At 35.2% G+C, this 22,521-nt stretch overlaps 3 protein-coding genes across 3 annotated transcripts; 2 read left to right on the top strand and 1 right to left on the bottom strand.

Annotated features, from left to right (window-relative positions):
* The first annotated feature begins 2,797 nt into the window (after positions 1-2,797).
* LOC137963125 (uncharacterized) lies at positions 2,798-3,943 on the top strand. Its single transcript, XM_068810302.1, has 3 exons — positions 2,798-3,060; positions 3,240-3,388; positions 3,507-3,943. The coding sequence occupies exons 1-3, from the start codon at positions 2,798-2,800 to the stop codon at positions 3,941-3,943; spliced, it is 849 nt and encodes a 282-aa protein (XP_068666403.1).
* Positions 3,944-8,369: 4,426 nt separating this feature from the next.
* On the top strand, positions 8,370-9,164 carry LOC137963945 (cold shock domain-containing protein 4-like). The gene has a single exon (XM_068811175.1). It carries the CDS (start codon positions 8,399-8,401, stop codon positions 8,876-8,878), a length of 480 nt encoding a protein of 159 aa, XP_068667276.1. The 5' UTR covers positions 8,370-8,398; the 3' UTR covers positions 8,879-9,164.
* Positions 9,165-10,551: 1,387 nt separating this feature from the next.
* On the bottom strand, positions 10,552-13,899 carry LOC137963123 (secretory carrier-associated membrane protein 2-like). The gene is made up of 9 exons (XM_068810301.1): positions 13,815-13,899; positions 13,604-13,726; positions 12,953-13,015; positions 12,738-12,831; positions 12,576-12,621; positions 12,353-12,420; positions 11,667-11,715; positions 10,770-10,835; positions 10,552-10,638 (listed from the first exon to the last, which is right to left on the bottom strand). Exons 1-9 carry the CDS (start codon positions 13,897-13,899, stop codon positions 10,552-10,554), a joined length of 681 nt encoding a protein of 226 aa, XP_068666402.1.
* Between the last annotated feature and the right edge of the window lie 8,622 nt (positions 13,900-22,521).

Here is a 22,521-nt window from a genome sequence, read left to right as displayed (position 1 = left end):
ATCATTGAGAATGTGCCATGTTCGTAAGGGCCTGTTAGTGCGCTCAGTAAGTGAAGTGTATTTCACTTACACTAGAGAAAGTGGGCCGAAACCCGTTAGTGCGCTCAGTAAGTGATGGGGGAAAGTGAAATACAGTTGTATTTCACTTTCCCTCGTTTCAGGCTTAAAACGATGGTAAGTGAAATCCGAGCTCGAACCCTCGCTGTCGGGGAGGAGCGTCTGTCGAACGAGGGTTTAGGAGAAATAAACAATTTCTCCCTCGCTCGCTTGTCTTCGGCGATTTCAATAGCCCCGCGACCTTATCTCCGATGCTCCTCTCGCCATCCCCAGCTTCGACAACCTTCGGTGAGAGGACTCCCCTCTCTCTGCAACCTCTCTGACTCCTTCCTCGCTCGCGATTGTCGGTGATTTCAATCGCCCCCTTTGCGACCTCTCCCCGACGCTTGATTCTCTTCCTCTTGTTGTCCCCAGCACCGACGATCGTTGCCGAACCAGTCTTCCCTCTCTGCAACCTCTCCGGCTCGATTCAAGGTATTTATGAAGTTATTTGCATTCGTTTTTTCTATTTTTTTTCTTTTTTGTTTATATTGAAGTATTGAAGTTTTATCTCAGAAATCTCACATCAGAAATATTTCGTGTTGGTTAACAATGTCATGCTCTGCATTCAAAAAAATTTCGTGTTTGAGCGTCAGAGGAAGAATAATAATATGATTCCCCACAGGAGTTGAGAGGCAAGAAAAAAACATGGGCCTAGAAGAGGGGCATTTTGCTCCTTTTTTTCATTGTTCGAGTTCAGACATTGTTTTTCAGTTCCTATTTTGGACAGAAAAGGAGAGGGAGTAGATGTTGATGCAAAGCCACCTGATAATAAACGAAGTTATCAATTGGATTTTTGGATTTGTTCATAAATTAGGTTCCCATTAGAATAAATTCAATCCTCGGGCCATAGATGTGTATCTTCCTAGGGTCTCCATTGGACAAGACTTTTTTTTTAAACACATATTGCCTGCTGACTTCTGTTAAAATTGATTCAGAAAAAATAAATTGTTAAAATTGATTCAGAAAAAATAAATTGATAAGTGCACAAACCAGTCTATCTAGTCAATTAGTTCCGCTAGGAAAGTAAAATTTTTTTGACCTTGGCAACTAGTGTGAGTTCATATCACCAATTATATTAAAAAGAAAAAAATGGCTTATTAAGGACATATGGCTCCAACAACTATGTTGTGTGAATCAGTGATGCTCTTCTGGTAAGTTTCTTATCCTTTTATGTATGAAGGTTTTAACTTTGTATATGAACTGTTTGCTTGTGACTTCATTTCTACATGGACTTTGTTTGTCCTTGGGAAGTTTGGACATTGGAAAATAAAAATAACAAGGTAATGGAAATTGTTATGATGTGTGAAGTTTCTGGCTCTTTCGTAAGCTCTATGTTTCATTGTCTACTTGTTATGAGTTTTAGATGGCTGGAAGGAAGAAAGGTAAAGACATTATGGATAGCACTACAAAGAGGTCATACGACACATGGACATCTGACGAAGATTGTAAAATGCTTGATTTTCTCATTAAGCAAATCAATATGGGTAACAAATTACCCAATGGAGTTTGGAAACACGAAGTTTTCAACGATTGTGTCAGCATGTTCAATATGGACGCAGTGAACCAAAAAATAGTAGAACAGTTGAAAAACCGTGTGAGGACTTGGAAAAAAACGTATATGATTGTGAGTACATGCCTAAACACTAGCGGTTTTGGGTGGGATCCAACAACCCAGAAAGTCACTGCTAGTAAGACGGTGTGGCAAGACTACATAAAGGTTTGTAATTGTAACATGGAATGTTATGTTTCTTGCTTTATTAATCATGCTTTTTAGTATTTTAAACGATAAATTTTCATGCAGATGCATAGAGAAGCCAAAAAATATAGACGAGAAGGTTGTCCGCTCTATGACAAATTGGCTATTGTGGTTGGAAACAGTATGGCCACAGGGAAAGCGAGTCACACAAGCGTGGAGTCAGATGATAACCTTTTGACTTTTGTAGAAGGGACTATGATTGATGACATTGATGAAGATGATGCAGTCAGGGAGATCCCAACACCCAACATTATTGAGTCTCCAAGTGATGCTCCTCTGAAAAGCAAAGCAGCAAGCAATGATGGGGATAAAACTTCTTCTACTCGGTGTAGAAAGAGATCCGAACCATTAGTTGAAAATGCTAACAGTATCATTAAGGCTATTAACAATATGTCATCAACCCTTAGAGACATCTTTACTCCCCCCATAGAACCTCCATGGTTCGAAGTACTCGAGGCATTACCTAACTTGCCCATAGAAGTCAAATATTATGCCATGGAATTACTCGACACCAAAGCTAAGAAGGATATGTATATGAAGATGGAACTAGAAGATCAGTATAAATGGTTGATGGCTAAATTCAATGCAATATAATAGACTTATACAGATGTTGACAATTTTAACCTATATTTACGAGACACATTTGGTTTTGTATGAATGACGTTGATTATTGAGTATTTTTGTTCAATTGAATGTGTATTAGTGAATGTGTTTGAACCATGTTTTCATTATTCAATGTCTAGTATTACAGGTACCCATGGATATTCTACCAGGGAGAAAATATGTATTTGTATTGCAACTTATACAATTATATTTGACCTTGTCCATTCATACTTAAACGATTGTAATAGGCAAGTACAACGTTCTTATCATATGGGTAGTCCACGAAATTTAAAGAAAGCATTAGAAAGATCACCTATTAAATTTTGAAAAGTGTATAAGATGAATCAAACTATTTTTCTCAAGTTAGCTGGAATCTTGAAAAGTAGAGGACTTTTATCTGATACAAGGACAATATCTGTGGAAGAACAACTTGCTTATTTTTGTATCATTATTGGTCAACAACAATCTTACAGTGTCACCTCAGAGATGTTTGAAAGATCAAATTGGACAATTAGTAAGTATTTTAACAAGGTTTTAAAAGCTATTATCATACTACAATCTGATTACATCAAGCGACCTTACTCACTCAAAGATCTTGAACAGTGATATCTATTATCCATATTTTAAGGTAAATATAAAGTCATTTGATGAATAATTTTCAGTTACTATAAAATATATGTTTGTATTAATGATTTTTTTATTAGGATTGTATTGGTGTCATCGATTGTACTCATATTAAAGCACATATCCCATTTGATCAACAAGCAAGATTCTGGAACAGGAAGGGTTTTCTCTCACAAAACGTAATGGCAACATGTACATTTGACATGCAATTCACATATATACTTGTTGGATGGGAGGGATCAGCAGCAGATTCACGTGTATTGAAGTCAGCATTAACCAAACGAGACAAACTTTATGTTCCTGAAGGTAAATATCGTTTCTCTCTATATAGTCTATTTAAATATATATATATATTTTTAGATTATAATAAATATATATGATGCTGGATATGCAAATCTTCCTGTGTTCTTGGCTCCCTATCGAGGTACTCGTTATCACTTGCAAGAGTTTTGGAATAATACTCCTACGGATGAAAGAGAATTATTTAACCGAAGACACTCATCTTTATGGAACACTATCGAGCGTACATTTGGGGCTTTAAAAGCTCTTTTCAAGATATTAAAAGATGCTCCTCCTTTTGATTTTGATGTCTACGTTAACATTGGAATTGCCTGTTGTGAATTGCATAATTATATACGCATGGAAGATCACATGGATTTATTTGAAGATGAAGAAGATGATTCTAGTGGAGAAGATTGGGAAGATAACAATGAAAGTGATGTTGAAGACAGTGATAGTAGTGATGATGTTGAGGATGATGTGGATATTCAAAGAAGTACTCAGAAGGAGTCTGCAGTACAATCTGCAAGAGCATCATATTATCGAGATGTTTTAGCAATTCAAATATGGCAAAATTATTGAATATTATGTTGTACTTTTGTATGAACAGATATATTTCTTTGTGTTGTACTTTTGTATGAATAGATATATTTCTTTGTGTTGGACTTTTGTATGAACAGATATATTTCTTTTATATTAAAAAGATGATTGAGTTATATTTGTATTATTTTTATTTTTATTATTACGATATTTGTGTAGTACGCTATGTAGTGCGATATTTGTATAATTATTTAATATTTAAATATTAAAAAATTAAAATTTGATTACAATTTTAATAATATAAAAGCAAGCATTTGTTTAATTATTATATTTAATATATTATAGTCAGATATAATATTAATATTAATTTACTAATATTAATTTAATTTTTTGATAGTCGAATATATCAAAATATTTTATTTAATAAATAATCTATATTCACTTTACACCACACTTTCCATTGTGCACACTAACACAAACAAGTACTTTACACTGTACTTTCCATTGTGCACACTAACACAAACAAGTACTTTACACTGCACTTTTCATTGCGCACACTAACACAAGCAAGTATTTTACATTCCATCTCACTTTCCCCAGGGAAAATACTTTTCATAGTATTTCATTTCCCTCTGAACTGACATTGTGCACTAACCCCCCTAAGGGGGGGTTAGTCCACAATGAAGTGGAATGAATTCCCCCTCGCATTACTTAGTTCATCCCACTTATGGCGTTAGTCCAGAATGACTTGAATTGAAGTGAGATAACACCATTTCATTCGCTCAGGCAAAAACGGGGGAAAGCTATTTCCTACCTATTTTGCGAATCATCAGCTTTCCACGCGCGACGCGCGTTGCTTCTTCCCTCCCCCCCCCCCCCCAGCTATTCTGCTCTCCCTCTCATCATCCTCTCCAGACGATCTCTGCTCCCTCCCCGATCGTTCAGCAAAGTATTTTTTCCTCCCTTTGCCCCCACCTTTGTCGTAGAGCCCCTCGGCCTCCCTCTCTTCCCCCCCCCCCCCCTCCGCGATCGTTCAGCAAAGTATTTTTTCCTCCCTCTGCCCCCACCTCCGTCGCAAAGCACGGGAGGCTCTGTCGCAGAGCCCCTCGGCCTCCCTCTCTTCCCGCCCCCGTTGGCCTTCCTTCCTCCCTCTCTCGACCTTCGTCGCAGAGCACGGGAGGCCTCCCTCTATTTCTTATATTATTACAGAATAATTTATTTATTTATTTATTATATTCACTTATGTTATTTTTAACTTTTTTATTTATTTTAAATAATTTATTCTAGTCACACGTAATTAGTATATTAGTTTATAATAAACTATAATCATTAATTGGTTTAATTATCCAATTTTTATAATTAATTAAACCATAATTATTGTTTTAATTTATAATAAATTATAATCATTAAGTAATATAATATAATTTTTCATTAATTAGGATATTAATATATTCTAATATTACACGTTAAATCACTTATAAGTGTAGTAACCACGCTTATTTTTGTTGATTATATGTTTAGGTATATGTTCTATTTAAGTATATTATAAAATGTTACTTATTCTCTTTTTTATATTATATTTTTCATTTGGGGGTACTAACACTGGAATCTGTTTTCCAGCCACTTGAACTCGTCTATACTAACACCCAAACATGAGTTGAAGTGGAAGCAATTCATCTCACTTCAATTCAATTTTCCACTTCATTTCCACTTCATTGTGGACTAACCCCTCCTAAGTAAAACCTAATTTTCTTATCTCCTTTTTCATGTATCTTAGTCATGCTAGGGTTACAGTCACTCCCTTTTTGTACTTTTGTACAATCGTTACCCCTCTTTCCTCTTTAGCTCCTTTGCTTCTTTTTTATTCTCTCTTTGTTTCATCTTCTCCTTCTTCTTTCTTCTACTCTCTGATCTTTGATGGCATATACCAGGTAGTAGCACCAACTTTTGGTCCGAGCTCGGGGAGAGGTGCCCGCCCTGCTACCCCTTTATTTCACTGAAGGTCTCTCCACTCTCTCATCTGGATGCGAAAAAGAGGGGAAGCCATGTTTGCATAGTCAAAGAGGGGAGAGGGAAAGCGGCTAATCCAGCCCCTTTTTGTACAGGTTAGGGGCTTGGTCCGATCCCATCTTCGTCCATAAATATGATATTGATCATGCAAGAGGTACTGGCGCAGTACGTAATAGTGAATATTCGGCGGGTTATTGATGCTAATTAGCTGGAAAAAAAAATATAGTATATGCATCTGAAACTGGGAGCACTGGTTTATTTATCCAGGACCTGCTAAAGGTGCAACTATTTGATAAAAGTGGAGATGGGAACAATTCATTGGACAAGAAAGCGATGAGAATCAGAAAAACCATACCTTCCCTTTGTATAATTTGCTCTAATGAACTTCTTTCAGAGTTAAATAAAAGAAAGGATAGCACTCTGAATAGGCGGCATTTACTTGGTAATAAAAGCGCGAACCTCTCTCCAGATTCGGGGTGAGATATTTGATCGCGATTGTGCTGCATGAACCAACCTCCTCTCTCTATCTCATGAGATAGGATTTGATGTTCCCCAAATCAAAAGTAGGCAACCCCTTTTTCCGTTCATATCTGTTGGGGCGTAGTCGGCATTCATGCTTCAACCGAACCAGACTAGCAGGGAACTGAGATTTGCTGAAAAGAAAAAAAAAAAGGGGCATAGTAGGGAGAGCAGGAGATCCTCTCCTATGGCAGAAAGAGGCAGTTGCTCTACCCCTCCGATGGGGAAATAATCCCGTATTATAATTTTTTTTACGTGTAACTAGTTATATAAATTTATCTGGACTAAGAGCTATCGATCGAGTAATTGACTTTTGGTTAGTGCAAGAAAGACTGGATATGTTGGACAAAGAGTGGGTGATCACTGATCACGTTTGCTCTTCTGCAGTGCACAGATCCCCGACCTCACGTCGTGGAACAATACCCTTTCTCTCTCATGCGAAGGCTTAAATAAATGCTCCGGTTTGATCTCCAAATATCTCTTCCAAAAATTTGAACTCTCGTATGGATTTTGAAAGCAAATGAATCGAATTCGTCACTAATTCTAAACTGACAGCCAGTACAGGCGGAGGACCCCTACCACTGCTTTTGCTGTCTGTTACTATAAAGATCACAATACAATACCAGTGAAAAAACCTTTAGCTATTCCACTGCCTGCCTTGCCGTGCCATGCCGTCCCTTCAGATTTCACCACTGCAGTCCCTTACTCCTAACAGTCGTTTTACAATGAGAGGCGTGCTTTGAAGCTGTTTTTTATGTTGAAGAGTGTCTTTGTCTGCTGCTGCAACCTAGACAGCGCAGATGCACTGTGATCCTTTACTTGTTACCTTCTTTAATCGTCCGTATGGTACACGTTTACGCCCGCAAAAATGGAATTCTGAAAGCGAGTGGAAGGGACGACTGAGAGGTCCGCCATTAAGTTTTGTCGGCCTACCCTTTTCCCCTTCGCCCCCGTTTGTCAAGTGGACTTTCCCGCTCAGGATCCTATCCCGTTCCGCTATTTGGATAACCTTGCAATTTCGGAAACAAGAGATGACATTTTCGCTTCTGAATCAAGACCGGAGAGTTGCTGGGAAAAGTGGGCAAAACATGAAATCGCTGGATTTCCTGTCCACAGTCGTGAAATTATCTAAATCCATTGGCAGCAACAGTAAGATGAAAGCAAATAACCTGTCTTGTTTTATGAATGCTTTCGCGGTTTCTCTTGGTGTAAGACACTTGGATTCGATTCTGTTTTGTTGGTCAAAATTACAAGGCATAAAACCAGTTCTATACCAAAGAATCTATTGGTGCATTCGGCTTTTGCCACTCGTCGTTCCCTGCTGCTAATGCAATTCAATTCAGTTGGCCGTCCCCCAATTTCTCAGTAGTGGAGAGATCTTTCTGAACAGTTAACTGAAACCATTCAATTCAGTGAAATCGAAAAGAACCCATGATCTTATCTACGTAGAATAAACGAAACATCTTCATTATCGTTGTGCCAACTGCTAAGGAATTAGCGGTTGGTCGGTTCCTCCCCACTTTCTTCCTGCTCGCCTCCTGCGCACCATGCAAAGGCCATTCCATCCCCACAACTGATTTATTAATGAAGCTGTTTCCATTCCATCCCCATCCACATCAACATATTAGAATTAATTCACCTTCTTTCAGAAGTAACTTATCAAGAATCCATGTTACTGCACTATATTTATGCACTGTACGATACTGTACTCGACCTTGTTGAGGCTTCCAGGAGTAGAGATGAATTGGGTATTGTATGAGTGTGCAAGTGTCTGCAACACAAGGCAAGGCATCATGGGGCGAAGGGAAGAGAAAGTAAAGAAAGGGAAGGCGAGCAATAATTGCCTTTGACCTAATAGCCTGAGCTCTCAACTGCCCTCTACCTCATCTCCCTTTAGTGCCTTTTCCCTGTCACGCGTGTTTATAAAAAGCCAATCCTCTCTGCTCCCTCATCCTCACAGCTATCCACATGGCTTCTTCTTCATTCGAACACCTGAAATCGGACATGACCCCAGCAACTCGCTTTCTCCTTCTCACCCTTGCGCTCCTTGCGGCGGTTTCAGCCTCCGCCGCGGCTCGCACGGATCCCGACGAGGCCTTCCCCGCCGACCAGAAGAAATCCTCCAAGGGAAGCGGCGGAGGGGGCGGTGGCTTCTTCGGCCCGGGCAACTTCAACGTGCCCAACTTCGGCATCCCGGATTTCGGGAACGGAATCATTGGCGGCGGTTACGGAGGAGGCTACGGCGGGCCCTCCGGCGGTCACTCAAAAGGAGGGATCTTTCGGCCGACGGTGGTCTGTAAAGAGAAGGGACCCTGTTACAAGAAGAAGCTCACCTGTCCTGCAAAGTGCTTCAATTCTTACAGTCGCTCCGGCAAGAATTTCGGCGGTGGAGGAGGGGGTGGGGGTTGCTCCATGGATTGCAAGAAGAGATGTGTCGCTTACTGCTGAACAGAACGCCATGGGTGATGCATTTCAGCTTCTGTACCCCGCAGCAAATCGTAAAACACATATCCTGATCCTTCTTGCTCCTCTTTCCACAAAATTTTCCTCAGTTACTAGCTTTATATGAAAGCGTGTCGTAGTATGAATTTATATCTATGAGATTATGACTACGTATTTTCTGTAACTAGATGATAGTTAGAGAGAGAGAGAGAGAGAGAGAGAGAGAGAGACTTGTATCTATCCCAAGTATGACGACGATGTGATGAATAAAAGAGGAATGTTTCTAGTAGTAGTATGACATGATACGCTAACAACAGCTTTCTGTCAAATTGTTTATATCTTTTGATCAAAGAGCTAAACTTGCCTGCTGGTCTCTGAAGATCTTCTTTTCCTTTATTATTTTATCAATTGGAGAAAGAACAGAAGAAAGGTCTTGGAAGAGATCTTTGCAGTGAAATGCAGAGGTCTGGTGATCCAATGAAGTTTGAGTCTGTGTTCATGGGTTGTTAATATAATTGATGACTCAACAGTGTATGTGTCATTCTGGCAAACATTTAAGTTGTAAAAAGCTGCTGTATGTATACTTGGTCGAGATTTGACAATGGCTGATGGAGTGATCGGCCTTGTCGAGATCTTGGGAGTCTGGGATTAGACAAAAATAAATAGAGAATAGAAGGGGAGATGTGATGAAGTACAAAATGTCTCCGATTCGATCCTTTTTCAGAGCACAAGACTCGTAGTTAAGGCGAACCGAGAAAAGATCATTGATGGCTTTAAAAGTTGAAAATGATAAGATTCCTCCTGTTTTTTTATTTTTAATTTCTAATCCAAATATTTGCCATAAACAAGGAAAGACAATGCAAGGATTCTGGAATGAAACACATAAATACTTGGCTTGGTGGCACGCGGACATCCCATTAATTATCTTCAACCATTACCTCTCATGTTGGGAAGGTGATGATGTAATACTACTCAGTTCAATCTTGAACCGCATTGATTAGACACGCCATCGCCAATACTTGTTTATTTGGTTATTTGGATTTTGCTGGCTTATCAGTCTTTGTTACAGTTGCGCTGCCCACCGCTCTGATTTCGTTACCATCTGATTACCCAGACCAACCCACCGCAAATTCTGATAAAGAAAGACGCGCGATTGTTACTTATTACGTGATTTCCATTCCATCTCGTTAAGTTTTAACATATCATCCCAGCAATAGACACAATTGGCCAGGATCGAAAATTACAGAGACATCTGTATTTTTTCTAGACGTTCGGATTCGGCCTCTGAGATATCACGTCCCTTAAAGCAAGACGTCTGCGAGACTCACCCCCTAAAAAGAATCATTCTAAGCTGGACTAGGGAGCCTCCTGAAATAATGCATGACATGATCGGATAAAAAAACGTTGCGCCATATCATGTGTCACCTCGCCTTCCTCGTAGCGACCTCTAGTAAAGATGTTTCATAAACTCAGTCTGGAGCTAAAATAAACCAAAGAAACTATACCTTTCCAATACAAAATTACACAGCACTACTAGTACAATAGAAACGAACAAAAAAGGGGGAAAAAATCAGAAAGGCCAAGATATGACATATGTGTGAAAAAACCCGAGTTGAAATACAAGGGATTGTCTTGCCCGTCAGGGGCACGTTCTGGCTATCTGTTCAAAATTATGTAAATCATAATGCTGCCCTCATGGCACCCCGGGCAGCCTCACGCTTCATTTCAGCTGCTTTTCCGCTCCCTCTGAAGTACATGTAGACTTGCTGAAGAGGAACAAAAAAAAAAAAAAAAAAAAAAAACGAAAACACAAACAATCAACAAATAAACATAGCGTGAGCAAGGAAATTGATGATGAGCAAGCATGCATTTAAGTTAAAAACAATGAGAAGCAGACCTGAATAACCCACACACTGAGCAATGATTCGAGGCAGAACAATCCAAACCCAATAAAGTAAAAGACCTATGAAACACAAGAAACAATTAGTTAGGTGAAGGCATGCTTACAAACAGAGTTGTTAAGCCATGGTAGCCTCATCTACTAGAAGTAAGAGATTTTTTTTAATTATGAAGTTCCTCTAATAACAAGAAGAGATCGTGAAGTCATTCAAAACCCCCTATACATTTAACATGTTCCACAATCTATTCTCAGCATCTGCCCTAAAATCAAAAGAAAAAAAAAAAACAATGCAGAAAATGAAATACCCTCTTATGTTCCTAGTTCACTATAAGAAATTAAATCAAAAGCAGGGTGTTCAAGGGACCGACCGTTCTTAACTCTTGATAAGAGAAGCATAGAAAAAAATTATTGTATTATTTGATACTTAAAAATTTGATGTACTGCTTTTATCTTTAGTTGGTTTGGGATCAGATCTGTCAATGGCAAAACAGACAATAGTTGTTTACACTGCAAATGGTGATAATCAAGGTTTCTAACCTGGGTTCTTCAAAACTCAGGTCAAGTCACTCCAAGTCCAGAGCTGGACACGGTAAAGCGGGGAGGGGACTTGCCCTAAATAGAAGGGGCAACTCAACTCACCCCCATGAAAAACCAAATCAAACTTGTCAAGTTGCAGGTCGACTTTAGGGTTTGGAAACGATGGGTGATAATTCAACCATTGTTTTGGGCTGAGATGCTAAGATTACCATACCAACTATTGCGCATCTATATCTAAGAAAAATGCACTTTTTGGGCTATTAAAAAATGCAGATATTTTAAATAAAATTCACTGCTAATATAAAATAAAGAAGGCAAAAAGTAGGAGTAAAACTAGCAAGGTATTTTGCAACATACCCCGATCAGAAGGTGGTCACCAATAACATCTATTGCTGGCAAGATACCCCTGTCCATTTTTTAAAATACAAGAGAAACATCAGCTGAATTTGCTAAAAGTAACCAAGTTTCATGAGAATTGAAAAAGATGAAGAACTAACTCAGAAAACTACCATGAAATCAATTTCCAGGCTCTTTCTTTTCACAGTTTTTTTAGATGGCAACGGCATTTCTGAGGACACCTAATCCACTAAGATCATAAAGATAGGAATGACAACAAAATTCAGCAGTTACTTGAGTTTGCACACATTTTTTGTTTTTTTCATGTATATGTTTGGGTGGTCATAAATAAAACAGTCTTCATGTGAACCAGGAGGTGGAGAGAGAGAGAGAGAGAGAGAGAATACATGAAAACTTTTCTTGCTAATCCCATAAAACAGTGTTCTAGTGAATGGGAGAGGGGTCAAGAGAGAGATTTAGTACATCAAAAGTTGCTAATCCCAATAAATTACAATCTCAACTTTTTCAACAGTTCAGTACCATTGCAAATCAAATTCCAGTGGATTACTGTTTACATCTTCCATGTTGAAATAATTGTGCCACCACCCCTTTCTTCAGAACATTACTACAACAATAAAGTTTGTATCACTCAAAACCACAGATATACCTTTCGAAAAACAACTTTTCTAGCAGAACATATTACTTACGTCAAAGATTTTCCTTTGAAAATAATAGGAGGACCAACAGCAGCAAAGATGCAGAATCCAATATGGAGCTGTAACATAAGAGAAGCAAAAAGTGAGGTTATCACCACCAGTTTTTTTTAGCAGAAACAATGAAAATATAATAATAAAATGTTGATTAATGAACAAAAAATTATACACTAAAGAAAACCCTATCAATGCCAAAGGTGAAAGGACAGCAGTTTACCAGATAAAAGAAGAAAAACCACCCAAACTTCAGAGCACTCTCAGTTCTGAAATGGCAACAGAATCCAGTAAAATCATAAATACATGTAAAGAGGTAAGCTTGAGTCTGCATCTTGTAAGAGGCTAAAAGAAGTTTTAACAAAGACAACTTATGTATCTGTACCTCATAGCACGGTAGAGAGGGCGATACCATAACACATATGCTCCTGGACACCCAGATATGAAGTAGATAATGGCCAGGAACCAGATTTTTACACCTAAATAATCATAGAGAAAAGCCATAGGTTTCAACGTTATAGTCCATATGCAAAAATCAGTTAAATTAAAATAAGAAAAAAATATTTATTAAATGACATATGCTTTAATTTCTAGGCTTACCTTCCCCTTTTATCCAGGCTGCTGTAACTGCTATTACATTCCATAGAAGACACGCTACCAAGCCTATACAACAACCCCAGCTCAATTAGAAAATAGTTTTGTTTAACAACCAACTATAAACAAACATGTTTACATAGATCATTTGTAAGCAAACTACTGGAATATAAATAAAAAGCACTGAAAAAGACAACACAAGTCAACCAAGCAAGTATTTGTTCAATATTTGACAGAAAAATTGTGTCACCGACTAAGAAGTGTGCCGTTTTTAATTGACACGGTTAATGAATATAAAACCACTTTTCATAAAATAAATAAAATCTAAAAATTCACTAATTTGATCATTTAAAAAATGATTAAAATTAACGTGGAGGGAAGTTCTATCCACGTGCAGTATGATTTTTTCGAAGTGACAGAACAACTCATTATGATAATTGATAATATAGTTGTTGTAACTACACTAAAAATGAGAGGCTACACTGAATGCTACAATTGGACAATATGCTAGAACATTGAAACAAAGATAAAGACTTTTATTATATGCAACAACAAAAAAATGTATTATAAAATTTCAACAAAAGCAACAGACCTTTAAAAGCTGAACAAAACAAACACAGATTGTACGGGAATTTAAAAAAAAAAAAAAAAACATACCTAACAATGTTGCAAATGCAAAATACTGCATCCGTTGAAGGTGGATTGGAATATCTTTAGCAATATCATTGTAAATAATGGGAAAAAACGGTGGCCAGTTTTTCTCTTCTATGACAATTCCAGCTGGAAAAAGGAGAAGTAGAACCATAACAAAAGAAGCTTTCCAAACTACTTTAGCATGTAACTATTTTTAATTGCAAAGAGAATATACCTCTTGATGCAGCTTCTTCCCTCCTTTTCAGTTCCTGTTTATGATCCACATTAGTAACACAATAATTAATTAACATGTTCCACATTCTTACAGGAAAAAGCTTAACATGCTAAATGGGAAAGAAGATTGATATAATATGAAGCAACGATAAACAGTAGCAAGTGCTTCTGCAATGAATTGCAGCAATGATTGAGCATTCAAATGAGCCCTCAAATATAACATGACTGAACATTCATGACCAAAAAGAAAGAGCTTACATGATCTTTTTCCAGCCAGAATATAAACTAATCATTTATACTTGTATAAAGTTTCAGAGGTAAGGAAACCGGATATATTTGGTAAACAACATCTTAAAAATTATTTAGGTGTTGGACTCCAAGCACTTTAAGAAAAAAGAATGCTTATCATGAACATTTCAAATTAGCATATCACTCCAGCAAAGAAAATCCAAAGCTCCTTATCTCTCAACGGGGTTGGTTGTGTATCACTGAACATAGTGTTTGCAAGAAGATGGGAATATAGAAATATGCAAACTATATTCAGGACTCCCATGTGAGTCAAAAGTAATATATAGAAGGGGACTCTCCACTTGTCATTAATTGGGCAAGCAGGAAGAAAAACTTTCCAGTCACTTCATAATGTATTTTGCAGAAATTGAAGACCTTTGTAAAAACTTGAATTTCACTTGGCAGCACACCCCAATTAGGGCTAATGGCTTAGCCGATACTTTTGCTAGGGAAGGGGTCCTCAGGCAGCACCTTGCTATGGGATCTTCTCTTTCCCTTTGACCTTTATTCGCAATTTGTTTTGCACTGTTTTTGCTCATTTCTTGTACTCTTTGCTCCCTGGTGAGTTTCTTCGATGAATAATAACAAAACTTTTGTGTTCATTTGTGTGTGTGAATAAATTTTTTTTACTTACATTTTTTATTGCTTTATATTCTTTCCACACATAAACTCTAAAATTTTCATTTTGTTATGATCTACTTGCCTTTTATCTCTTTTTTTTGTGTATGAGGTGAAGCGCAAGTGAAAACTCAAGTTTTGATTTATGAAATATGTATATATCTAAAATGGAAATGCACAATGCACAAATTTAGAGAGAGATAATTCCAAAGAGTGTTTGTAAATTTTAGGGAATGTAAACTCTATTAAGTTTTTATATATCAGGTTCAGCAATCGTCGGGAAAAGGGGGAGGCAGGGATTTTTAATTGAGTGTTGACTCCCAATCCATAAGTCATTTCTTACAAAAATATAGCCCATTACACATGATAAATCACTTTACATTCATCTATGATCGTTAGGTCAGCTTTTTGTAATTGGGCAAAATAATGGTTTGTATAAGTCAAGTAAATTTCCAACTGCATGTTCACTTTCGAATTTAATATTATTCTCTTTAAAAGGTTTGCAATCATAGGTCATTTGAATCTTTAACATGTTTCAAGCATTCATATCCATTTTTTAAAACAAGTGTTGAAAAATACCTTTCTTATAAAATTTCGAGCTATAAGGGTTGAACTAGTGGAATTTCCCAAACTTGGATAACAAAAATTTTGTGTTCATTTGTGGTGTGTGAATAAATTTTATTTACTTACATTTGTTATTTCTTTAAATTCTTTCCATACATAAACTCTAAAATTTTCATTTTGTCGTGCTCTTTTTGCCTTTTACCACTTTTTTTTGTTTACGAGATTAAGGGAAAGTGAAAACTCAAGTTTTGATTTAAGAAAAAAGAATAAATCTAAAATAGAAATGCACAATGCACAAATGTAGAGAGATATAATTCTAAACAATGTCTATAATTTTTAGGGATTGTAAACTCTTTTTAGTTTTTATATATCTAGTTCTACAATCGTCGGGAAAAAGGGGAGGCGGGGGATTTTTAACTATGTGTTGACTCCCAATCCATAAGTCAGTCCTAACAAAATATAGCCCATTACGCATGATATATCACTTTACAATCATCTATGATCGCAATGTTAGCTTTTTGTAAATGGGCAAAATATTGGCTTGTTTGACTCGGGTAAATATCCCACAGCACGTTCACTTCGGAATTTAATTTTATTCTCTTTAAAAGGTTTGGATCCATAGGTCATTTGCATCTTTAACATGTTTCAAGCATGCATATCCATTTTTTAAAACATGTGTAGAAAAATCTCTTTCTTATAAAATTCAAAGCTATTTGGGTTGAACTAGTGGAATTTCCCAAACTTGGATAACAAAACTCTTGTGATCATTTGTGGTGTGTGGATAAATTTTCTTTACTTACATTTTTACAGATTTAAATTCTTTACTTACATTAACTCTAAATTTGACATTTTTTTGTGATTTATTTGCCTTTAATCTCTTTTTTTGTTTACGTGATAAAGGGAAAGTGAAAACTCAAGTTTTGATTTAAGAAAAAAATATACATCTAAAATGGAAATGTACAATGTACAAATGTAGGGAGAGAAAATTCTAAAAAGTACTTGCAATCTTTGAGGGATTGTAAAGTATTTTTAGTTTTTATATATCAGGTTCAGCAAACGTCGAGAAAAGGGGGAGTCGGGGATTTTTTAACAGAGTGTTGACTCCCAATCCATAAGTCATTCCTACAAAAAATATAGCCCATTACACATGATAAATCACTTTCCAATCATCTATGATCGTTAGCTCAGCTTTTTATAAATTGGCAAAATAAAGGCTTGTTTGACTTGGGTAAATATCCCACCGCACATTCACTTCGGAATTTAATGTTATTCTCTTCAAAAGGTTTGGATCCATAGGTCATTTGCATCTTTAACATGTTTCAAGCATGCATATCCATTTTTTAAAACATGCGTAGAAAAATCTTTTTCTTTTAAAATTCCGAGTTTTTAGGGTCGAACTAGTGGAATTTCCCAAACTTGGATAACAAAACTTTTGTGTTCATTTGTGGTGTGTGAATAAATTTTCTTTACTTACATTTGTTATTGCTTTAAATTCTTTCCATACATAAACTCTAAAATTTTCATTTTGTTGGGATCTATTTGCCTTTTATCACTTTTTATGTTTACAAGGTGAAGGGAAAGTGAAAACTCAAGTATTGATTTAAGAAAAAAGTATACATCTAAAATGGAAATGCACAATGCAAAAATGTAGAGAGAGATAATTCAGAAAAGTGTCTGTAATTTTTAGGCATTGTAAACTCTCTTAAGTTGTTAATATATTAGGTTCTGCAATCGTCGAGAAAAGGGGGAGGCGGGGGATTTTTAATTGAGTGTTGACTCCCAATCCTTAAGTTATTCCTTCCAAACATATAGCCGTCGCATATGATAAAACAAATTACAATCATCTATGAACGTTAGGTTAGCTTTTTGTAAATGGGCAAAAGAATGGCTTGTTTGACTCGGGTAAATATCCCACAACTCGTTCACTTGGGAATTTAATGTTATTCTCTTTAGAAGTTTTGGATCCATAGGTTATGTTATTCTTTAACATGTTTCAAGCATGCATATCCTTTTTTTAAAACATGTGTAGAAAAATCTCTTTCTTATGAAATTCCGAGCTATTAGGGTTGAACTAGTGGAATTTCCCAAACTTGGATGACAAAACTTTTGTGTTCATTTGTGTGTGTGAATAAATTTTCTTTACTTACATTTTTTATTGCTTTATATTCTTTCCATACACAAACTCTAAAATTTTTATTTTGTTATGATCTATTTGCCTTTTATCTCTTTTTTTGTGTACGAGGTGAAGGGAAAAAGAAAACTCAAGTTTTGATTTATGAAAAAAGTATATATATAAAATGGAAATGCACAATGCAAAAATTTAGAGAGAGATAATTCAAAAAAGTGTCTATAAATTTTAGGGATTGTAAACACTATTTAGTTTTTATATATGAGGTTCAGCAATCATCGGGAAAAGGGGAGGTGGGGGATTTTTAACTAAGTATTGACTCCCAATCCATAAGTTATTCCATACAAAAATATACCCCGTTATGCATTATAAATCACTTTACAATCATCTATGATCATTAGGTCAGCTTTTTGTAAATGGGCAAAATAATGGTTTGTTTAACTCGGGCAATTATCCCACCTCACATTCACTTGGGAATTTAATGTTATTCTCTTTCAAAGGTTTTGATCCATTGGTCATTTTCATCTTTAACATGTTTCAAGCATAAATATCTATTTTTTAAAACATGCATAGAAAAATCTCTTTCTTTTAATCTTTTGAGCTATTAAGGTTGAACTAGTAGAATTTCCGAAACTTCAATAACAAAAATTTCGTGTTCTTTTGTGGTATGTGAAAAATTTTTCTATACTTAAATTTGTTATTGGTTTAAATTCTTTCCATACATAAACTCTAAAATTTTCATTTTATTGTGATCTTTTTGACTTTTATCTCATGTTTTGTTTACGAGATGAAGGGAAAGTGAAAACTCAAGTTTTGATTTAAGAAAAAAGTATAAATCTCAAATGGAAATGCACAACGCACAAATTTAGAGAAAGATAATTCCAAAAAGTGTCTGTAATTATTTTTTGAATTATATATCAGGTTCTGCAATTGTCGGGACAAGGAGGAGGGGGGGAGGGATTTTTAACTGAGTGTTGACTCCAAATCCATTAGTCATTCCTTACAAAAATATATCCCATTACGCATGATAAATTACTTTACAATCATTTATGATTGTTAGGTAAGCTTTTTGTAAATAGGCAAAATAATGGCTTGTTTGAGATGGGTAAATATCCCACCGCACGTTCACTTAGGAAGTTAATGTTATTCTCTTTAAAAGGTTTGGAATCATAGGTCATTTGCTTCTTTAACATGTTTCGAACATGCATATCCATTTTTTAAAATATGTCTAGAAAAATCTATTTTTTATTAAATTCTGAGCTATTAGGGTTGAACTAGTGAAATTTCCCATACTTGGATAACAAAAATTTTGTGTTCATTTGTGGTGTGGGAATAAATTTTCTTTACTTACATTTATTATTGCTTTAAATTATTTCCACACATTAACTCTAAAATTTTCATTTTGTTATGATCTAATTGCCTTTTATATCTTTTTTTGTTTACGAGATGAAGGGAAAGTGAAAATTCAAGTTTTGATTTGAGAAAAAAAGTATATATCTAAAATGGAAATGCTCAATGCACAAATTTTGAGAGATATAATTCCAAAAAGTGTATTTAATCTTTAGGGATTGTAAAATGTTTTTAGTTTTTTACATATCAGGTTCTACAATCATCGGGAAAAGAGGGAGGCAGGGGATTATTAACTGAGTGTTGACTCCCAATCCATAAGTCATTCCTTACCAAAATATAGCCCGTTATGCATGATATATCACTTTAAAATTATCTATGATCGCAAGGTCAACTTTTTAAAAATGGGCAAAATAATGGCTTGTTTGACTCGGGTAATTATCCCACCGCATGTTCACTTGGGAATTTATTGTTATTCTCTTTAAAAAGTTTTGATCCATAGGCCGTTTGCAACTTTAACATGTTTCACACATGCATATCCATTTTTTAAAACATGCGTAGAAAAATATTTTTCTTTTAAAATTCCGAGCTATTAGGGTTGATCTAGTGGAATTTTCCAAACTTCGATAACAAAAATTTCGTATTCATTTGTGGCATGAAGTTTTTTTTCTTTAGTTACGTTTGTTATTGCTTTAAATTCTTTCCATACATAAACTCTAAAATTTTCATTTTGTTGTGATCTATTTGCCTTTTATCTCTTTTTTTGTTTACCAAATGAAACGAAAGTGAAAACTCAAGTTTTGATTTAAGAAAAAAGTATACATCTAAAATAGAAATGCACAATGCACAAATGTAGAGAGAGATAATTCCAAAAAGTGTCTCTAATTTTTAGGGATTGTAAAGTCTTTTTAGGTTTTATATATCAGGTTCTGCAATCGTCGAGAAAAGGAGGAGGCGGGGGCTTTTTAACTGAGTGTTGACTCCCAATCCATAAGTCATTCCTTACAAAAATAAAGCCCGTTATGCATGATAAATCAATTACCAATCATATATGATCGCTACGTCAGCTTTTTATAAATGGGAAAAATAAAGGCTTGTTTGACTCGAGTAAATATCCAATCGCACGTTCACTTGGGAATTTTATGTTATTCTCTTTAAAATGTTTGGATCCACACGTCCTTTGCATCTGTAACATGTTTCAAGCATGCAGATCCATTTTTGAAAACATGTGTAGAAAAATCTCTTTCTTATAAAATTCCGAGCTATTTGGGTTGATCTAGTGGAACTTCGCAAACTTGGATAACAAAACTTTCGTGTTCATTTGTGGTGTGTGAATAAATTTTCTTTACTTACATTTTTTATGGCTTCAAATTCTTTCCATACATAAACTATAAAATTTTCGTTTTGTTGTGATCTAGTTGCCTCTTATCTCTTTTTTTGTTACATGATGAAGGGAAAGTGATAACTCAAGTGTTGATTTAAAAAAAAAAGTATACATTTAACATGAAAATGCACAATGCACAAATGTAGAGAGAGATAATTCCAAAAAGTGTCTATAATTTTTTGGAATTGTAAACTCTTTTAAGTTTTGTATATATCAGTTTCTGCAATCGTCGAGAAAAGGGGGAGGCAGGGGATTTTTGATTGAGTGTTGACTCCCAATCCATAACTCATTCCTTACAAACATATAGCCAGTTATGCATGATATATCATGTTACAATCATCTATGATCGCAGGGTCAAGTTTTTGTTAATGGGCAAAATAATGGCTTGTTTGACTCGAGAAAATATCCCACCGCATGATCAATTTGGAATTTAATGTTATTCTATTTAAAAGGTTTGGATCCATAGGTAATTTGCATCTTTAACAAGTTTTAAGCATGCATATCCATGTTTTAAAACATGTGTAGAAAAATCCCTTTCTTTTAAAATTCCTACTTATTAGAGTTGAACTAGAGGAATTTCCCAAACTTCGATTACAAAAATTTCGTATTCATTTGTGGTGTGTGAATAAATTTTCTTTACTTAGGTTTGTAATTGCATTAAATTCTTTCTATTCATAAACTCTAAATTTTCATTTTGTTGTGATCTATTTGCCTTTTATCTCTTTTTTGTTTACGAGATGAAGGGAAAGTGAAAAATCAAAATTTGATTTAAGAAAAAAGTACAATGCACAAATGTAGAGAAAGATGAATCCAAAAAGTGTTTGTAATTTTTATGGATTTTAAATTCATTTTAGTTTTTATATATCAGGTTATGCAATTGTCGGGAAAAGAGGGAGGTGGGGGAATTTTAACTGAGTGTTGACTCCCAATTCATATGTCATTCCTGAAAAAAATATAGTCCGTTATACATGATAAATCACTTTACAATCATCTATGATGGTTAGGTCAGGTTTTTTTAAATGGGCAAAATAATGGCTTGTTTGACTCGGGAAAATATCCCACCGCACGTTCAGTTGGGAATTTAATGTTATTCTCTTTGAAAGGTTTGGATCCATAGGTCTTTTGCATATTTAACATGTTTCAAGCATGCACATCCTTTTTTAAAACATGTGTAGAAAAATCACTTTCTTATAAAATTCCGAGCTATTAGTGCTGAACTAGTGGAATTTCCCAAACTTGTATAGCAAAAATTTTGTGTTCATTTGTGGAGTGTGAATATATTTTCTTTACTTATATTTTTTATTGCTTTAAATTCTTTCCATACGTTAACTCTAAAATTTTCATTTTGTTTTGATTTATTAGCCTGTTATATCTTTTTTTTGTTTACGAGATGAAGGGAAAATGAAAACTCAAGTTTTGATTTAAGGAAAAAGTATACATCTAAAATGAAAATGCACAATGCACAAATGTAGAGAGAGGTAATTCCAAAAAGTGCCTGTAATTTTTAGGGATTGTAAACTCTTTTTAGTTTTTATATATCAGGTTCTGCAATCGTTAGGAAAAAGGGAAGCGGGGGATTTTTAACTGAGTATTGACTCCCAATCCATAAGTCATTCCATACAAAAATATAGCCCGTTGTGCATGTTAAATCACTTTAAAATCATCTATGATTGTTAGGTCAGTTTTTTGTAAATGGGCAAAATAATGGCTTGTTTGACTCAGGTAAAGTGATTTAATGTTATTATCTTTAAAATGTTTGGATTCATAGGTCATTCGAATCTTTAACATGTTTAAAGCATGCATAACCATTTTTTAAAACAAGTGCAGAAAAATCTCTTTGTTATAAAATTCTGAGCTAATAGGGTTGAACTAGTGGAATTTCCTAATCTTGGATAACAAAACCTTTGTGTTCATTTGTGGTGTGTGAATAAATATTCTTTACTTACATTTGTTATTGGTTTAAATTCTTTCCATACATAAACTCTAAAAATTTTATTGTGTTGTGATCTATTTGCTTTTTATCTCTTTTTTGGTTTACTTGAAGAAGTGAAAGTGAAAATGAAGGTTTTGATTTAAGACAAAAGTATACATCTAAACTAGAAAGGCACAATACACAAATGTTGAGAGAGATAATTCAAAAAAGTGTTTGTAATTTTTAGGGATTGTAAACTCTTTTTAATTTTTATATATCAGGATCTGCAATCGTCGGAAAAAGGGGGAGGCAGGGGATTTTTAATTGAGTGTTGGCACCAAATCCAAAAGCCATACCTTAAAAAAATATAGCTTGTTATGCATGATAAATCACTTTATAATCATCTTTATCGTTAGGTCAGCTTTTTGTAAATTGGCAAAATAATGGCTCCTTTGACTAGGATAAAT

The sequence above is a fragment of the Aristolochia californica genome, unplaced genomic scaffold (assembly GCF_029961685.1).
Source record: "Aristolochia californica isolate CCGP_79_NKW_82.1479 unplaced genomic scaffold, dmAriCali1.0.hap1 SCAF_4, whole genome shotgun sequence".
Taxonomy (NCBI): Eukaryota; Viridiplantae; Streptophyta; class Magnoliopsida; order Piperales; family Aristolochiaceae; genus Aristolochia; species Aristolochia californica.
Note: the sequence above shows the minus strand (reverse complement) of the source record. Positions and strands in the feature narration are given on the sequence as shown.

Excerpts from the sequence above, each read along its gene's own strand:
- LOC137963125 (XM_068810302.1), top strand. The coding sequence starts at position 2,798 with ATGAATCAAACTATTTTTCTCAAGTTAGCTGGAATCTTGAAAAGTAGA. Across the intron at positions 3,061-3,239 it reads TCACTCAAAGATCTTGAACA|GAAGGGTTTTCTCTCACAAA; the intron begins GTGATATCTATT and ends ATTCTGGAACAG. Across the intron at positions 3,389-3,506 it reads CAAACTTTATGTTCCTGAAG|GTACTCGTTATCACTTGCAA; the intron begins GTAAATATCGTT and ends CTCCCTATCGAG.
- LOC137963945 (XM_068811175.1), top strand. The coding sequence starts at position 8,399 with ATGGCTTCTTCTTCATTCGAACACCTGAAATCGGACATGACCCCAGCA.
- LOC137963123 (XM_068810301.1), bottom strand. The coding sequence starts at position 13,899 with ATGTGGAACATGTTAATTAATTATTGTGTTACTAATGTGGATCATAAA. Across the intron at positions 13,727-13,814 it reads GGAAGAAGCTGCATCAAGAG|CTGGAATTGTCATAGAAGAG; the intron begins GTATATTCTCTT and ends TCCTTTTTCCAG. Across the intron at positions 12,421-12,575 it reads GGTTTTTCTTCTTTTATCTG|CTCCATATTGGATTCTGCAT; the intron begins GTAAACTGCTGT and ends CTTATGTTACAG.